At 39.6% G+C, this 18,680-nt stretch overlaps 1 protein-coding gene and 1 pseudogene across 1 annotated transcript; both read left to right on the top strand.

Annotated features, from left to right (window-relative positions):
• Positions 1 to 1,679: 1,679 nt before the first annotated feature.
• Positions 1,680 to 3,785, top strand: LOC111212766 (annotated as a pseudogene).
• Positions 3,786 to 4,113: 328 nt separating this feature from the next.
• LOC111212765 (signal recognition particle 43 kDa protein, chloroplastic) lies at positions 4,114 to 5,547 on the top strand. Its single transcript, XM_022714352.2, is given in 5 exon segments — positions 4,114 to 4,301; positions 4,304 to 4,960; positions 4,963 to 5,055; positions 5,058 to 5,219; positions 5,222 to 5,547. Coding segments are annotated over 5 exon segments (1,131 nt in total). The 5' UTR covers positions 4,114 to 4,246; the 3' UTR covers positions 5,386 to 5,547.
• Positions 5,548 to 18,680: the final 13,133 nt, after the last annotated feature.

Genomic DNA, 18,680 nt, shown 5'->3' with positions numbered 1-18,680 from the left:
GCACTCCGTCCATCGTCATACTTCGTCCAGAGTTCCTGCTGTTTTCCGAGTAATGGTACAGACGCGACTTACGGGTCCCCGAGACAACAGGAAGCCTCGATCCCAATCAGCTGTAAAAGAAACGAAGAGAGACTAAGTTTTTGATAGAACTTCTCGGAGAAAGACCGATGAACTCACCTCTAGCAATCCGAGCTTCTTTGCGTCTTATCCCCTCTCGACTAAGATCAGGCCAACGAAGATGATTGTGAGCCGCGATCGCCTGAGCACTCTCGAAGAACTTCTCCGGGTATGCGATCGTATTCGGGTGACGAACTGCAACAACAAGAAACCGCCGTTAGGATACTCGAATAAGGCATGATGACAACAAACACTATCTACCAAGCGTTTTGTTCCATAGGACGCGGTAGTCGTCCCCCAGTGGCTCCGAGAAGGCATGCTCGTCAGATTTGACGTAAAAATATGAGCGCTGCCAGTCCTTCGTTGTTCGGGTGCCCTGAAAGACATTGTAGCTCGAGCGCATCTTCACTGAGAATACCCCCATGTGGCTCCGCCTTCGTAAAAGTTAACTCTTTGAATACTCTCACACTCATCGAAACATCTATCTCCGCTGCCATCACCATTAGCATAACCGCGCGATGCGCAGCGACCCGTTAAGCAACTGACAGATGGCGATGTCCCGACGGAATGCGTACGACGTGATCAGTCGGGGAATGGAAACCAGAGCTTCGTATGGTCTCCAAAATAAGACTCATAGACACACTGATAGCCAATCGGAGGCGACCAAGGACGCTTTCCCTTGGAAGGAATGATGTATGTAATGCCGGCACCTCCACTTCGCCTCAATAAATCCCTCACCGTCTTGTGGGAGGAGTAAGAATCGAAGACATTCCCCCACGACTGAGCCCGCGGGACGAAGCAATTCGGACGGGAGTGGGCCGAGTTCTTCGAAGATCCCACCAGGATGATAGATCGTGGGTCGGCAGTCTATCTGGTCGAAAGGATCTCCCGACTAGCTCGTCTCAAAGATCTTGAGGCTTGGTTAGACGCTCCAGAGCCGCTACCGCTCACGTCACTGCTCCCGGCTTCAACGTGATCCGCGCGTTCGTCACGGATCATCTTATGAGCATCAGCGACCAAAAGGCGTTGAGATAGGGTCATATTGTCTAAATCCCGAAGAGCGTCGCGATGAATCAAGTCGAAATCATCCAGCGGGCTGTCAGCTACCCGTTCATCTCTGGTCGGACTCGGAGAATCTGCGACGCCCTTCCCTTTTTCTTCTCCGGACAAACGACCTCTCAGAGGCATGATCCTGGATTTAGGGACGACTACAACCGCCAGACGATACCGACAAGCCTGTGTAAGGAGAAACGTACCTAGAGAGAGAAAGTAAAAGTAGAGAGAAGGGAGAGAAAGCGGGATACCTGAACTTGCAGAGAAGAATGACGAAAGCGAAAGGGAGGAGCCTATTTATAGCCAAAACAAGGGCACATCCTCCGAAGCGCAATCATTAGGTCTACAGAAACCTAAATGGGCCTCAAAGGCCGCCTAAATACCCAAAGGCTTACTCGCGACGGTTCGGTTTCTCGTTCAAACCGATCTCTAATCGAGATGCCAGACCGAAATTAATCCCCGATTTCGGTCTAAACCGGTTTTCTAACGTAAACGATGAGATAAGCTTGAGCTCTTATATCGGAGTAATTCGCCTACCGAGTAAAACGTGCCTCCGTGACAAAAACCTCGGCGAGCAAAGCAGATCATGAAGAAGTACTACTCTAAGCGACTAGAAACGTCAATAAAGCGACATGCGACTAAACACGCTAGGACCTGATATACGAACGAACGTGACCTACAAATTCACTGAGACCGCTACGCCGCTCACAAGTGAACTGGGGGGGACTTATTGTAGGAGATGAATTACATCCCTCCACAAGGCCCATCGAATAACAGGCCCTAGCCCGGCAAGCTTGACCAGTTTAGTCGGCTTAAGCGGCTAAAGGTGTCGGCTCGATCCCAGAGTACTTTTAGCCGATCAGCTAAGCCGACTAAATACGCTCGGCTTATAGAGAACAGTACCAAGGCCCGCATACTCGGCCTTTAACGACAGGGCCCAAAAGACGACACGATTAGAGCATCACGGACGGTTACACTATAAGAGGGGATGAGGAGACAACGAAAAGGGAGACTTTTGGACAACACACACAGAAGCGGCTAGATCTAGGATTTCCTAATCATCTCTTTGATCCCGTTGCTTAAACCTTTGATTTTGTCTCCTTATTTCCCGTCAATCTTGTAACCTCTTGTTTGATTCTAATAAAAGCGTCTTTAGTCACCCCATTTCTACGTTCATTATTCTAATCAACCGAATCCTGCATAAACAATATGCCAAGGAAAAAACATTCTCTAGTACTCAACGATTATTAGGGTATTCTGAATCTTAATGATCCTGTTTCATTGTTTTACTCTCTCTGGTTAAAGCCAAGTTTAAAGTTATGGCACTAGTGAAAGAGGACTGCTGTGAGGAGTCGCATAAGTATATGGGTTTTGCTCTGCACCAGGTATACACTAGTACTGCTTCCATTATTACTCCAAAAGTTTGTTGCTTTTTTTTAGAGTTACAATGTCTGATTTACATGGACTGCAGGCTAAGCTTGCTCTAGAAGCTCTTGAAGTTCCCGTGGGGTAACTTTGCTTCATCCCAGTTTGTGTTTCTCTCCATCATTATCAATTAATTTCTTATCTTTTTGTTTGTCTGGATCAGATGTGTCATTTTTGAGGACGGTAACATCATTGCTTCAGGGAGAAACCGAACTAATGAGACACGCAATGTAATTTTTCAAAATTTTCAATATTCCTCTCTATGAGCACCTTTGCAATGCGATGGTATAGAGTGTCTCTTTATTGTTACCTCAACCATACTACTAAGTTGTTTTTTTATAATTTTGTTCGAAAAGGCCACAAGACATGCAGAGATGGAAGCAATCGATGAACTTATTGGACAGTGGCGAAAAGATGGACTCTCACCTTCACAAGTCGCCGAGAAATTCTCGAAATGTGTTCTTTACGTAACATGTGAACCTTGCATAATGTGTGCATCCGCCTTATCGTTTCTCGGTATGGTTCCTTAATCCGAACTTGACATTTTTTTTGTTTGATTTGTTCCTGATATGACATACTTTTTAATCGAAGGTATAAAGGAAGTGTATTATGGATGCGGAAATGATAAATTTGGGGGTTGTGGTTCCATTTTGCCGCTTCACATAGGGAGTTCTCAGACGTAAGATTATCCATCTCTAGGTCCTAAAGATACACACTACAATCTTATTACAAAGAAACTGCCTTGTTAAATTGAAGTTTGTGATCTCTGTTTTTTAATATAGTGAAGAAGGTCAAGGAGGAAAGGGTACAAGTGCAGCAGAGGAATAATGGCAGAGGAAGCTGTCTCTCTTTTCAAATGTTTCTATGAGCAAGGCAATCCCAACGGTAACCATTCTCATCTTTAGCTCCAGTTATGTTCTTTGCTGAAACATCTTTAAAAATAGTTTTTTTTCCTTCTGTTTTAGCCCCAAAGCCACACCGTCCTGTAGTTCAAAGAGAGATGGCTTAGAGGCGAACATGTTGCGAAAACTGGTGTTTTTAATTAGGATATGAAGAAGTTGAGGTAGAGTTTGTCGAATGATGATTCTACATATGGAACGTTATCAGTTATATCCAATACATATGTATAACCTCTTAAGTTGGATATTTCAATTTTGAGCTACTTAAGGAATTAGCTGCTGTTTGTAACTTTTTCTTGTGTTGGTAGATGATTAGACATGACCATCATGAGAAGTAGAAAAGGTGAACTCTGTTTTCTATCCATAAACACTCTAACAGACTTGTTCTTTTACTATCCGTATCGGTTGTTATGGTTTAATTTATCAACTAAAACCCCAAGTGTTCAAAATGCAATGCATACATGCATAGTTGATGTTAATAACTGAGAAAAAATAGCAAGCTGTATGGGGATGTGTTTATTGTTAATAAAAAACACAGAAGAGAGGAGTGTTTCTTGTGAGATTATGTTTCTGGTGGGCCCATTTGAAATGGGCATTGGATGATTGTATGAATGAATGGCTAAGATTTCTTATCCACTAGAAAATCTAGTGTGTTTCTCTTGCCGCTAACTCTCCTTCTCTCTGTTTTCTCTTGCCACTGCTCTCACAGTCGCCTTGCTTCGTTTGTTTGTTTTTTGAGCATCTGGCCGGCCATGGATACATCATCTCTCGTGATTAATCATCATCAGTCTCTATCTCGCATCATCAAACTCCCCATGTACCCAAATCTTATGCTTTCTCCTCCTTTCAATCCTTTCAGACCAGACAACTCCTAAACAAGCAGCTCTCTTTCCGAGCTACATCTCCTGCTGCGGTACAAAGAGACAACTACGAAACTGCCTCCTTCGTGGAAGACGACGACGAATCATACGGAGAAGTCAACAGAATCATCGGAAGCCGGATGGCGGCAGGAGGAGGTGGCGCCGCCATGGAGTACCTAATCGAGTGGAAAGACGGCCATTCCCCATCGTGGGTCCCATCCAGCTACATCGCAGCAGACGTGGTGTCCGAGTACGAGACACCCTGGTGGACCGCCGCGAGGAAAGCCGACGACCAAGCACTCGCTCAGCTTCTCGAATCGTCGGAAGGTCGCCGCGACGCCAACACGGTAGACGAAAACGGAAGGACGGCGCTCCTGTTCGTGGCGGGGCTTGGTTCGGACAAGTGCGTAAGGCTCTTGTCCGAAGCTGGAGCCGATCTTGACCACCGGGACATAAGAGGCGGCTTAACCGCGCTGCACATGGCGGCCGGGTACGTGCAACCGGATGCGGTGGCGGCGCTGGTGGAGCTCGGAGCGGATGCTGAGGTGGAAGACGAGAGAGGGTTGACGCCGCTGGAGCTGGCGAGGGAGATTCTGAAAACGACGCCGAAGGGAACCCGATGCAGTTCGGTCGTAGAATAGGGCTGGAGAAGGTGATCAGCATTCTTGAAGATCAAGTGTTCGAGTACGCGGAGGTGGAGGAGATTTGGAGAAGCGAGGGAGAGGGAAAGACGTGGAGTATCTGGTGAAATGGAAGGACGGTGGAGATTGCGACTGGGTGAAAGGTGTACACGTGGCGGAAGATGTGGTGAAGGACTACGAAGCTGGGCTTGAGTACGCTGTGGCGGAGAGGGTGATGGGAAAGAGGAGGGGGACGATGGCAACACTGAGTATCTTGTCAAATGGACTGATATGGCTGATGCCACGTGGGAGCCTGAGGAGAACGTTAACATTAGCCTTGTGCAACTCTACGAACAAGAAGAAGAGGCTCAACCTGTTAATGAGCTTGAGCTTGGGATAATTAAGGAATAACGCCATGATTTTGGTTTTGTTTTGTTTTGTTTCTTTCTTTTGAAATTTTCTTTTTAACTAAATATTTCACAAAAAGGGCATTTGTCAACGATGTGTTAGAAAATTTGCTGAGAGTACTGGAACACCTGGTGAATTCTAATTTCACAAAGAAGCATTTCTTAATTAGTCTGGCTAGTTCTCTGCTGAGATTAGAACAAAAATAGCTCAATTCAAGCTCTGTTTGTACATTCTTGCAAATGCCATCGATTGATATTTGTTCTTCTATGCCAATTGAAAGATTGATATGGTGCGATATAAGAACAGTTAGTGGCAGTGGCTGCACACTTGCCTGCAAGTAGAGCCAATTTTCAGATCAATCAAGCATTGTGCTGAAGGCACTTTCAAACTCCTTTAAGACATCACATAAGGAAATCTTATTGATCAAATATCCAAATCACATCTCATATGAAACTGTGTATGTTTTGCATGTCTTTGAACTATTCCAACAGTGATTTCTCACACACTTTAACATCAACTAAATTCCAACAGTGATTTGATGACAAGTAGACAATGATCAAATTTATGTTGCACTAGCAAACTTAATCTTCAACCGATATATGATGCGTTCATGCACTTGCATTTATGCCTTTACTTTCACACGCTTGCATCACACATCTACATCCACCTCTATGCAGCATCCATCGATAATAATATAATTTAAGTTTCAAAATATAATATATAAAAATAATGTATACATATGAATATTAAAAGATAAAGATAAAGAAAAACTAAAACTTATTTGATATATATATAAAATAATATATGTATATATATAATGATATAAGAGTGATAAAATATAAAATATATAGTGAAAGAAATAATTTTTATTTTTAATACCAATCTTTATTAAAACTCAAAGGTCCAAAAAAAAGGTTTACACTAATGTTTGGCTTAAAAGCCAAAAAAATAGTATCCAATACGACTTTAAACAAAATGGACTGTCCTCGTTGATCTGAAGAGGGGTCAAGTCTGAGTCGGATGGTGTCCTTTATCTCAGTGATAAGGGACTGAGGAGTATGAGGCGAAGAGGCATGAGTTCTTGCGTTTCTTTCCTTCCAAACAGAATACATAGAGGTTTGATACACAAGTGTGAGGATTACGACCATGTTAGGGTCCAGAAAAGGTCTTCGTCTTCCCAACCATGACAAAGTAGCATCAAAGGAAGACAGCATGGGGAAATTTAGTCTATTGAGGAAGTAAGACCATATCTCTCCATTATAAACGCATTGAAAGAACAGATTTTCACGATCCAAAGCTGAAGCGAAACACAAGACACACTGAGCCAGAAAGTCAAGTTCCCAACGACCCATTCTGTCTTTAGTGCTAGTCTGTGTGTCTAACATTCACCCAAGTGAAAAAAAAGCGTGTTTAGGGATACACTGCTTAAACCAAACTTGCTTGTGCCATAGAACTTGATGGCCTGGTGAAAATAAAAAAAAATTCCAAGTTCAAGCTGTTGGATATTTGAAAACTGTTGGCTGATCGCCAACCTTCCAACCATAGCGATCATCCTCCTCGTTGGCATTAATACTCTCCACCGGAGGGAGACACTGCCTAAGCATAGAAACCAAAGGTTGGCACGTTCTTATAGCATCATCCCGTCCACACCGTTACTAATGGCTTCAGAGAAAGTGACCCAGGACCTATAGAAGTGGCCCCATAGGATCGATGTATCGTGCCAAAAGCTAGCGGTATTACAAGAAGTGACTTCACAGACAATGAAAGGTCTTGCCATATCCAGGAGCTTGAATATATCTTTCCAAATCCAACTTCCATGGTGGCTGACCGTTAATTTCCCAAAAAAATGTTGTTCCAATCAGGTTTACACGAACCCAAGAGACTCACAATGAGCCACCTTCTGCAAAGATCAACCAGACAAGTTTTATAGAAAAAACCTTGTTCAATTCCAGCAATTGTTTCAATCCAAGACCCCACACTCTTTAGGGGTATAAACTGATTCCCATGAGATTCTGTCTCTTCTAGATGAGTATGGGGTATCCTTCCACAGAACCAGAGCCTTGACACACTCATTCGGCAGAATAAAGATGAACGCCATAAAGTTATAACATAATATATTACTGATTTTATTAACTCCAGTCTTCCAGCATAAGATGGATGTTTCACTGTTCAAGACTTGAACCTACAAGTAACCTTTTCAAGGAGAGGCTGGAAGTCTGATCTCTTCATTTTCTATGCTGAGAGGGGTACTTCTAGATATCTGACTGGCAGTGATCCCTGCTTGATACCTACACGCAGAGAAAGTTCCCTACATCTCAAATTATTTCCTCCATCTAACAAGATTTCAGTCTTACCACAGTTCAAAAACAGTCTAGAAACCTTCTTGAAATCCTCCATTATATTGAGAATACCGCGAAGAGAATCCTCAGAACCATCAAAGAACACTAGGACGTCATCTGCCAAGCTTAGATGGGTTGCTAGAGGCACTTGACAAGAAGAGTGAAGCCTAACGACGTTATCCAAAACTCCAGAAATCTGGAGAGTACGTCCATTACAAGAACGAAGAGCCAATAGGAGACTGGATCTCCCTGTCGCAGACCCTTCCTTCCATTAAAGTGACCAACCAATTCTCCATTCACTGAAAACACTGTAAGAGGTAGTAATGACACACTCTTTGATAATGGAGGTCTAAGGCTTCTAGGAGATTGAGAAGGAAGCCCCAATGAACGTTATCCTAGGCTTTAGAAAGGTCAACCTTGCGACATCTTGGGGTTGTGATGTTAGAGGACTCAAAATCTGAAACCAGCTCAGGTGCTAGAAGAACATTTTCACATAAGAGACGCCCTTGCACAAAGCATACTTGATTCGACTGAACTACTTCAAGGATGATGCGCTTGGGACAGTTCCTAATTATCCTTGCGATGACTTTGTAAACCGTGGAACACAGAGAGATAGATCTGAACTGCTGAAGCCGGTCTGCACCTGTGATCTTTAGAATTAGAGCGATGGTTGCAGCATTAAGCTACGAAGCATCTGACGGCTGGTGAAGAACTCTTGAACTGTAGCTATAGTATCAGAACCCACTACTGTCCAAGCTTCCCAGAAGACTCCAGGAAACCCATCTGGTCCGGGAGCCTTGTTCTTAGGCCTACTGAATAACGTGGAGGTAACTTCTTCCTGAGAGGGAACTGCAATAAACTCTGCAGTTAGGGCAGACGGGAATCTGTATGGGATGATGTTTCTGAGCTCGTCCACCAAAATGGGTGTGTTTCTGAATTTTCTGAACCCAAAAGATCCTGGTAGTAAGTCACGACCATGTCATTTACCAAATCCTTATCACTGATTCTTTGGTCATTATCATCTATCATATACCGAACGGCGTTCCTTGCTTGGTGTGCTATAACAGACGTGATATAAAGTGGTGTTGACATCCCCCTGAGTAAGCCATCTTATCCTTGATTTTTTCGAGAGTATTTTCGATCTACTCTATAATAGATTTATAGAGATCTCTAAAATAGAGAAACAAGATGGAGTTTCTGCTTTCATCTGTTGTTCCTCTATCATAGAGAATTCTATATTTTAGCATCAATACCATTAAAAGAGAATCATTTCCAAATTATACCCTTAATGAAAATTGCAGTTTTTTTAAAAACATTCTTATTTTTACAAAAGATTAATAAAATTCATTAATTGCATTTAAGTCTTTTGGTTCTGGGCCTACATATACACCTAACATCTATAAATAACGAGCTTATATATATATTTAAAAGATATACTAACTTTAAATTGAATATAAGTATAAATATATTATGAACTATAAATAAATTAAGAAACATGAAAATTTATTTTCTTAAATATACGTATCAATATTCAAAATAGATCATTTAAATATTATACAGATTTCAATACAAACCAAAATCCTATATCCTACACCATATATCATATACATATTTGAATATCATTTTTCCATGTATAATGTCATTTTATACATAATATTGAGATGACAATTACAAGTGTTCAAGAATATTTTTAAAACTATATTAAAATCAATTTTTAAATCTAAAATAAAAACACAAACTTATAACAGGTTATTAATAACGAAAATAAACTAATATTGTCATATCAATAAGTTTTTTATATTATCATTTTTTTTATTTGGATAACATAATAAAATTTTATCAAATTCTAAGAAAATCACTAATTTATGTAATATTAAAAAAATATGAATAATTTAATCAATTTTTTTTAAAAAAAATACTATAAGATATTTTGTAATCGGATCAATGGTATCAGATCGTAGGTTAATAGTGAGTTTTTGGGTTTTTACCGGGTTATATCGGATTTTTAATTAACGAATTTTTTATTAAATCCAAACCGGATTATATACAATGTATCGGGTCTATAGGTTCAACCATGAATCTAGGTCAGATATGAAAACAAATCTTAAAACTCAAACATTATTATAGAACAACTACCATATTTCGATCAAATACTATATTTTGAAGAAAAAAATGATAAAAATCTAAAAACTCAATTGTTATGGTTTGAAAGAAAAATAATGGTAATTTGTAAATCAGTTTTCGATTAATAAATGAAAAACAAACAAACCCGCGCTTAGAATCTAGTTTCTCTATTATAGAAGAACACCTTGAAGCAAAAAACCCCATTTATATTTTTCTTATATTCTAGAGATCTTTATTATAAAAGTGAGCTGGAGATGGTCTAAAAAATATGTCTTCCGCTTTCTCAAATCGCCACTGCTTTCTAGCAACAAACTTCTCTTGAAATAGAAGGTTTGATGGACCGGATAAAAGATGCTGTTGAACTTCTTCAAGTTTGCATAGAGCCTCTTCTGCCTTCTGTTGAATGAATAAACACGTAAATATTTATCAAGTATGAGATAGGTTAAATGATATATAGTTAATATTAAAAATTGTTTGATTATATGGTACTTCGAACTATTGGTGGTGTTTACAATTACTGGTTTTTGTGGAATATTTCATAAAGACGTAAATATTTATTAAGTATAAGACGGTTGAATGATATATAGTTAATTTATATTAAAATAAAATAAATTTTGACAAATATAATTTTTTTAAATAGATTCATATTATAATTTAAAAGCATTTAAATATAAGTAAAATTAATACAAAGCAAGTTATGTAAATGGATTACTTTATTTTCATAAAATTATGTTTATATACTTTTTCATTTAATTATTTATACTTAAAACAAATGTTTCTATAAAAGTACATAGATATAAAATTTCTTATTTTTGGCAAACAAGTATTTGAATAAATGTTACTCTCGTGTTTTTAAAGCACGTATCAAAATCTAATTGTATAAATTGAGTAATAGAAGAAGAGAAAAAAGGAAAATGGGGAGAAGTGAATAATAGCTCGAGAAACAAACCATGGCCATCAGAAACTGAAAACATCCCAAATGCGGTTATGAAGCAAAGCCTCCCGACTCACCAACAAGGAAATCCTTCTTAAATTGTATTTTAATATTAATATTTGTATGACGATTTTAACCCTACATCTATATCCCTATTCTCTTCCCTACGCGTAGCTTTGTCAGTAATCTCTATAAAGTTCATTTCCCAAGACAACTAGCACTACAAGAAAACACAGTTTTAGCAAGGAAATTTAACGAGGAAAACTATTCCTCGTGAAATTACGATGACTTAACGATGAAATTGCGAGGAAATAAAGTTTCGTCGTAATGGCCTTGTAAAATACCGAGTAAAGCTTTTCCTCGTAAAATCGTCGTAAGTTAACGTGGTTTTTCCGAGAAAAATGTGTTTCGTCGCAAATTCGTCGTAATTTTAGCATGATTTTTACGAGGAAATAACTTACGAGGAAAGAACGAGAAATCCACCAACTTAACACGTTTTTTTTGCCACCAACCTAATTTTTCGTCGTAAATTCCTAGCAAAATTCAACTACCAGATTCGAAAATTTTCTATATATATGGAGGTTTGAACATAATTTTAAGCACACCAACAAGAAAAAAAAAGTGAAAAAAATGTCGGGCTTGGGAAATATTTTCGAGTTGCGGAGGTGGATGTATATGCATAGAGATGCTAACGGGAGAGTGACGAAAGAATATCTTGCTGGGTTGGAGCGTTTTATGCATCAAGCAGATTCTACACCGCTCGCCCAAGAAAGCGGTAAAATATTCTGTCCTTGTAGGAAATGTAACAATTCAAAGTTGGCAAATCGTGAAAATGTTTGGAAGCATTTAGTAAATAGAGGTTTCACGCCAAATTATTATATCTGGTTTCAACATGGAGAAGGTTATAGTTATGATCAGAATGAAGCTAGTAGTAGTAATAACAACTTTCAAGAAGAACCGGTTGATCATCAATTGCATAATGCACATAGTTACCATCAGGAGGATCAGCCGATGGTAGATTATGATAGGGTTCATGATATGGTAACTGATGCATTCGTAGCTCATGATGATGAAGATGAAGAACCTAACATAGATTCAAAAAAGTTTTATGAAATGTTAGATGCGGCAAATCAACCACTTTACAGTGGTTGTAGAGAAGGTCTCTCTAAATTGTCATTGGCTGCTAGAATGATGAATATTAAAACTGATCACAATCTACCTGAAAGTTGCATGAACGAATGGGCAGATTTATTTAAAGAGTATTTGCCGGAAGACAATGAGTCTGCTGATTCTTATTATGAGATTCAGAAACTGGTTTATAGTCTTGGGTTGCCTTCGGAGATGATAGATGTTTGCATCGACAACTGCATGATCTACTGGGGAGATGATGAGAAGTTGGAAGAATGTCGATTCTGCAAGAAACCACGATTCAAGCCGCAAGGAAGGGGACGTAATAGGGTACCGTACCAAAGGATGTGGTACCTACCAATTACAGATAGATTGAAAAGATTGTACCAATCGGAGCAGACTGCTGGAAAGATGAGGTGGCATGCCGAGCATACTCAGACGGATGGTGAGATGACTCATCCATCAGATGCAAGAGCCTGGAAACATTTTAACAAAGTACATCCGAATTTCGCTAGCAATAGCCGGAATGTGTACCTCGGATTATGCACAGATGGATTTAGTCCATTTGGAATGTCAGGGAGACAATATTCATTGTGGCCTGTCTTTCTTACGCCATACAACCTGCCACCGGAGATGTGCATGCAACGGGAGTTTTTATTCTTGACCATATTAATACCCGGTCCGAAGCATCCAAAAAGGTCACTTGATGTTTTCCTACAACCACTGATAAAAGAGTTGAAGGATTTGTGGTCAACAGGGGTGAGGACGTATGACTGCTCAACGAAGAAGAATTTTACGATGCGAGCTATGCTTTTGTGGACCATAAGTGACTTTCCTGCCTATGGGATGTTGTCTGGATGGACTACACATGGGAGATTAGCTTGTCCATATTGTAATGGAACGACAGATGCATTTCAACTGAAGAATGGTAGAAAGACAAGTTGGTTCGATTGTCACCGTCGATTTCTTCCAGTTGGCCATCCGTACCGAAGAAACAAGAATTTGTTTAGGCACAAAAAGGTTGTGAGAGACACTCCTCCTCCATATCTAACTGGAGAACAAATTGAAGCGCAAATCGACTACTACGGAGCTAACGAAACAGTTCGCTGGGGTGGTAATTGGCATGTCCCTCGTAATATGCCTGATTCTTACGGTGTTCATCACAACTGGCACAAGAAGAGTATATTTTGGGAGTTACCATATTGGAAGGATCTCCTTCTGCGCCACAACCTTGATGTGATGCATATAGAGAAGAATTTCTTTGAGAACATCATGAATACAATATTGAATGTCCCAGGGAAGACAAAAGACAACATAAAATCGAGGTTGGACTTGCCGGATATTTGCTCAAGAAGTGAGTTACATATAAAAAGCAATGGCCAAGTTCCCGTTCCAATTTTTAGATTGTCTTCAGAAAAAAAGTCGGTTTTGTTCAATTGGGTGGCATCAGAAGTGAAGTTCCCTGATGGGTATGTTTCAAATCTTTCAAGATGTGTTGAAAAGGGTCAAAAGTTCTCCGGGATGAAGAGTCATGATTGTCATGTCTTTATGCAACGACTTCTGCCATTTGCATTTGCGGAGCTACTTCCAACAAACGTACATGAAGCACTTGCAGGTAGTTTACAATAGGACAATAATATTAAATTGGTTTAGTTTACAATAATAGTATTTGACTAACAATGTGTTTAATTGTTTTTGGAATAGGCATTGGAGCATTTTTCAGGGATTTGAGCACACGCACTCTTAAAGAAGAAGTCGTAGAACAGCTTCAGGAGAACATTCCTATCTTATTGTGCAACTTGGAGAAGATATTTCCTCCAGGCTTTTTTGACGTGATGGAGCATCTAGCTATCCACCTCCCATATGAGGCATTGCTTCGTGGACCGGTACATTACGGATGGATGTATCAGTACGAGCGAGCCATGAAATATTTGAAGGGAAAAGCAAAGAACCTCGCCAAAGTTGAAGGTTCTATAATTGCTGGAAGTTTGACAGAAGAAGTTTCTCACTTCACATCGTACTACTTTGCGTCAAAAGTACTACGTTGCGCCCACATATGCAGTTGTTGGTGTTCCAGAAATCTTTAGCCAGATTGGACGACTTGGTGGGAAATCAAAACAGGTTTGGTGGTCGAGTGAAGAAGACGCTCATAGTGCACACACCTATATTCTACTCAATTGCGAGGATCCATTGATGCGTTATTTTGAAAGGTAACTTAAATTGAGTATACATTATATAATTGAGAGAGATTAATTCATGTAAAATGTGAATTTACAGCATGTTTGTTTCACAAGTCGAAGAAACATTTCCTGGTATATCCACAAGTGACGTAGACAAAAGAAAAGATCAACACTTTGTTAAGTGGTTGAAGAATCAGGTATTAATCAAATACTTTTAAAATTTTCATACATGAATGATTTGTATTTCAACGTTCTTTTTATTTTTAAATAGGTTGATTATGACGACGATGCAGATTATCCTAAGTGGTTACACGAAGTAATTCAATCTCCACTTGTAAAGGTCACCACATCACAGATGTATTTCACACGAGGCTATACTTTTCACACATATGAGTATGGTAAACAGCGGGCAACCAGTAACTATGGAATTTGTGTGAAAGGAGAAACAGATTTCTACGGAATCTTGACGGAGATTATTGAAGTCGAATTCCCAGGGATATTGAAGCTAAAATGCGTCCTCTTCAAGTGTGAATGGTTCGACCCCGTCGTCAATAGAGGTGTTCGGTTGAACAAATTCGGTGTAGTAGATGTCAACGGTGGCCGGAGGTACAACAAATTCGAGCCCTTCATCTTAGCTTCACAAGCAGACCAAGTTAGCTTCCTTCCATACCCACGGATGAGAGAGTCGGGTATAAATTGGTTAGCCGTGATCAAAGTTACACCTCGAGGACGAATCATCGTAGGAGAAGAACCACCATTGCAAGAAGAACAAATAAATGAAGTTCATGAACCTGAACAAGAAATTGATGACATCCTTCTCATTGATCCGCATAATCACGAGTATGAAGATCTTACCGAAGATCCCACGGAGGAAGCTGTTGAAGACGAGTTTCATGTAAATGATGATGTTTCAAGTGATGACGAGAATGTCGATGAATCCGATTAATGTATTTCATATTTGTATGAGTTTGATTTATTATATATAATTAAAGATAATGGGAGTTTATTTATAAATAAGATATCGACATTAATTATAAGTAAAGGAATTGTGTTTTTATAATTTTCGGTTTGGATTAGAATGAATTGCTTGAGGTTAAAGGATAGAAGTGTTTGATATATGAAGTAGAAGATAAAGAAGATGTGGTTTGGGATTTGGGGTTTCGTTTTAGGGGTTTAGAGACAGTCGTCGTACTTTCCACGTTATCTCACGGGAATTTTACGACGATTTATAATACATTACCTCGCATATTCCACGGTAACAGTAAACGTCGTAAGAGCCTCGTTAACTTACGTGGAATAAGAGACGATTTATAATTAAAAAAGCGGACCTCGCTTATTCCACGTAAGACTAAAACGTCGTAAGAGCCTCGTTAACTTACGTGGAATGAGCGAGGTTAGCTTTTTTATTTTACTTTTCGTCGTTAATTCGTCGGTAAATATACTAAAATGAAACCCAAATCCCTAAACCCCAAATGTGCAAACCCTAAAACTCCCCATCCTACTTCATATAAACTAAAAAAAAATTAATTTTCAATTTTTTTTTTATGTTTTTAAACCTTTCATATATGATTTGTAGAGTGTGTTTGATTTGTTGTGTGATATGTCAAATTCAAAATTTGTAAAATTGTTTTCCAACGTATTAAACCTTTCAAATTCAAAAAATATATATATTGAAGTTAAAGGGTTAGAAATATATGAAGTATAAGATAAGAAATATAAGGAAGATAGGGTTTGAGGTTTGGAGATAAGAAAGATAGGGTTTGAGGTTTGGGGTTTAAAATTTTAGGGGTTAGCAAAAAAAGCCTCGCTATTTGCACGTAAAATCGATGATAAAAACAAAAATCGTCGCAAGAACGACGTTAAATAAAACACGGGCCTCTGTATATCCTCGTTAATTTGCTTGGGCCTTGCGACGAAACAAAAGACGGGCCCACGTAAAATCGATGATAAAACAAAAATCGTCGCAAGAACGACGTTAAATAAAAGACGGGCCTCTGTATATCCTCGTTAATTTGCTTGGGCCTTGCGACAAAACGAAAGACGGGCCTCTGTCTTTCCTCGTTATTTTGCGACGAATTGTCGACGAACACTAATCCTATATATAGGCGAAACCGCAGCCCTCTTCATTTCCTCTCTAATTCCTCTCTACAGCCTCTCCATTTCCTCTCAACATGGTAACTCTCTTTCCTCTCTAAGTAGTTTAGGGAATTTAGATTAGGTGGTTAGTTTAGGGAATTTAGTTTACGAAATTAGTTTACAAAATTTAGGTTTCCTCATTTTATTAATTACGTAGTTAATACTGTTCATAATTTTTTATTTACTCTTGACTTTAATTTAGAAATTTAAATTTTGCAGACTATTCGTAGGCACCAGCGTAGTGCTCACTACTCGCAGATGTTCGGTCCACCGGGTAGTCGGTTAGACCCGTCTTCACTTCCCGGTTCTTCTTCAGCTCCTGGTTCTTCGGGTCAGCAGGAGACCGTCCCCGAGACTCAATCTTCTCAGAGAGTCTCGCCTTCTTCTACGGCATCGCCATCAGTTCCTCATGTGCCTCCTCCGGTAGCTCCTCCTCCGATGCCAGCTCCTCATGTGCCTCCTCAGATGCCCGCCCATCAGGTTCATGCTGATTTGATGGTGCCAGCGAGTTGTCCTTACTCTCAGTACACTGTTGAGGACATTCTCGGTTTGCCAGGCAGAGAAGGCTTACCGATCATAGACCCCGACCGACCTGAAGGAACTCTTTGGTATGTATGTTACATTTATTTTTTAAAATTCATTTGTGACTTTAATAAATATTTAAAACTTTGAATTTGTTTTTTTTTTCCAGGTTTGGGGTTGATAACTGCCTTGCAACAGAAGTAACCGAGACGATTAAAGGTTACTTCTCCATGGCACATCCCAACTGGAAATCCACTCCGATCTACATCAGAAGGACGTGGTTCAAGATTTACGCTGTAAGTTTTTACAATTTATTCCTGATTTATATTTTTTTAAATTTTATTTTTCTAAACTAATTATTAATGTTTTTTTTTTGCAGCAAAAATTTAATTGGTCCATGGGGGTCACTGAGAAGGTGCGGAAAGAGTTTATCGACAAGGCGAAGAAACGTTTGTTGGACACGGTCTCCAACTGGAAGGGTGACTGGATCGTGAAGGGCTATGAGCGGGGCAAACCCTCAACCATCACCACGGACGTGTGGGATGGCCTCATCCGTTACTGGAGGGATCCTGATGCCATGAGAGTCGCCCAGTCTTGCTCCGCCTCCCGTAACTCGGTAGATGAGCATGGCCACAGGGCGATGCAACATAGTACGGGCCAAAAACCACACGCCCGCGTCCGTTTGGAAATGGTACGTAATTTAAATATTTAACTTTTTGATTTTAATATATATATATATATATATATAATAAAAACTTTCTTAACTATTTTTAGGCCAAGGAGTTGGGACGTTTACCGACTCTTATGGAACTTTTCGATCGGACCCACAAAAACAAGGCGGGCGCATTTGTAGATGAGAGGTCTGAGAAGATCTACAATGATGTGGCAGCTCGTATTGACGAGCGTGAGACCCAGCTGGCGCAGGAGTCCGCCGACGGATCACCCGTCGTCTTATCCACAATAGAAGTGGATAGAATTTACGAGGAGGTAAATTTTATATAAATTTTTTATTAATTCCATTTTACTTTAAAATTTAAATTTTAATATATATTTTATTGTTTTTTAAGGTCGCTCCTAAGAAAAAGGGACGTGTGTTGGGGATTGGTTCCGTCAACGATGTTCCGAGAGCGACTTCCTCTTATGGCCAGAGACGGGATGATGAAGTCTCTCAGCTGCGCGACGTGTTGGAGACGACACAACATCAGCTGTCGTCGACACAAAACGAGTTGGCCTCGACAAAATCGTCGTTCACAGCTCGTATGACTGGTCTCGAGAACTTCTTGGACGTCATAGCGGCCACAAATCCGGAATGGGAGGCCATGTTCAGGACCATGAGACAACAAAACCCCATTCCAGGCGAGACATCCGTGCAAGTCAACGAGGAAGATCTCTCGAGAAGGAGCGAGGAATTCTACGACGCGGCAATGCAGCATTAGTTTTTTTTTTGTTATTGTATTTTAAAATTCAAAACTTATTTATATATTATATAATTTCATTTTAATTCGGCCAAAAAAATTTTTCTATTCGATTTAATTTCAATTAAAATTTTATTAATAAATTAAATAAATATAATTTTTATTTATAAATTCAGTAAATAGAAAACAAAGTAATTTCGTCGCTAATTCCCGATGTATTAACGAGGAAAATTAACGACGAAATATCGAGGAACAATTATCGAGGATTTTACGTGGATTTACTTACGATTCTATTACGACGAATTATTTTCGTGTTTCTTACGTTTTTATTACGACGAATTTATTTAGAGGTTTTTGCGTGTCTTTTACGACGAATCATTTACGAGTTTCTTACGAGGAAGCACAACGACCGCGTTACGTGGAAACCCCACGTGGTCTTTACGACGAAAACTTAATTCTTCTTTACGAGGAAAATATAACCTCGCTAATTAACGAGGAAATGGCGACGAATCTTCTCTTA

Source organism: Brassica napus, unplaced genomic scaffold (assembly GCF_020379485.1).
Source record: "Brassica napus cultivar Da-Ae unplaced genomic scaffold, Da-Ae ScsIHWf_2682;HRSCAF=3440, whole genome shotgun sequence".
NCBI classification, from domain to species: domain Eukaryota; kingdom Viridiplantae; phylum Streptophyta; class Magnoliopsida; order Brassicales; family Brassicaceae; genus Brassica; species Brassica napus.
This window is presented reverse-complemented; position numbering and strand designations above follow the sequence as displayed.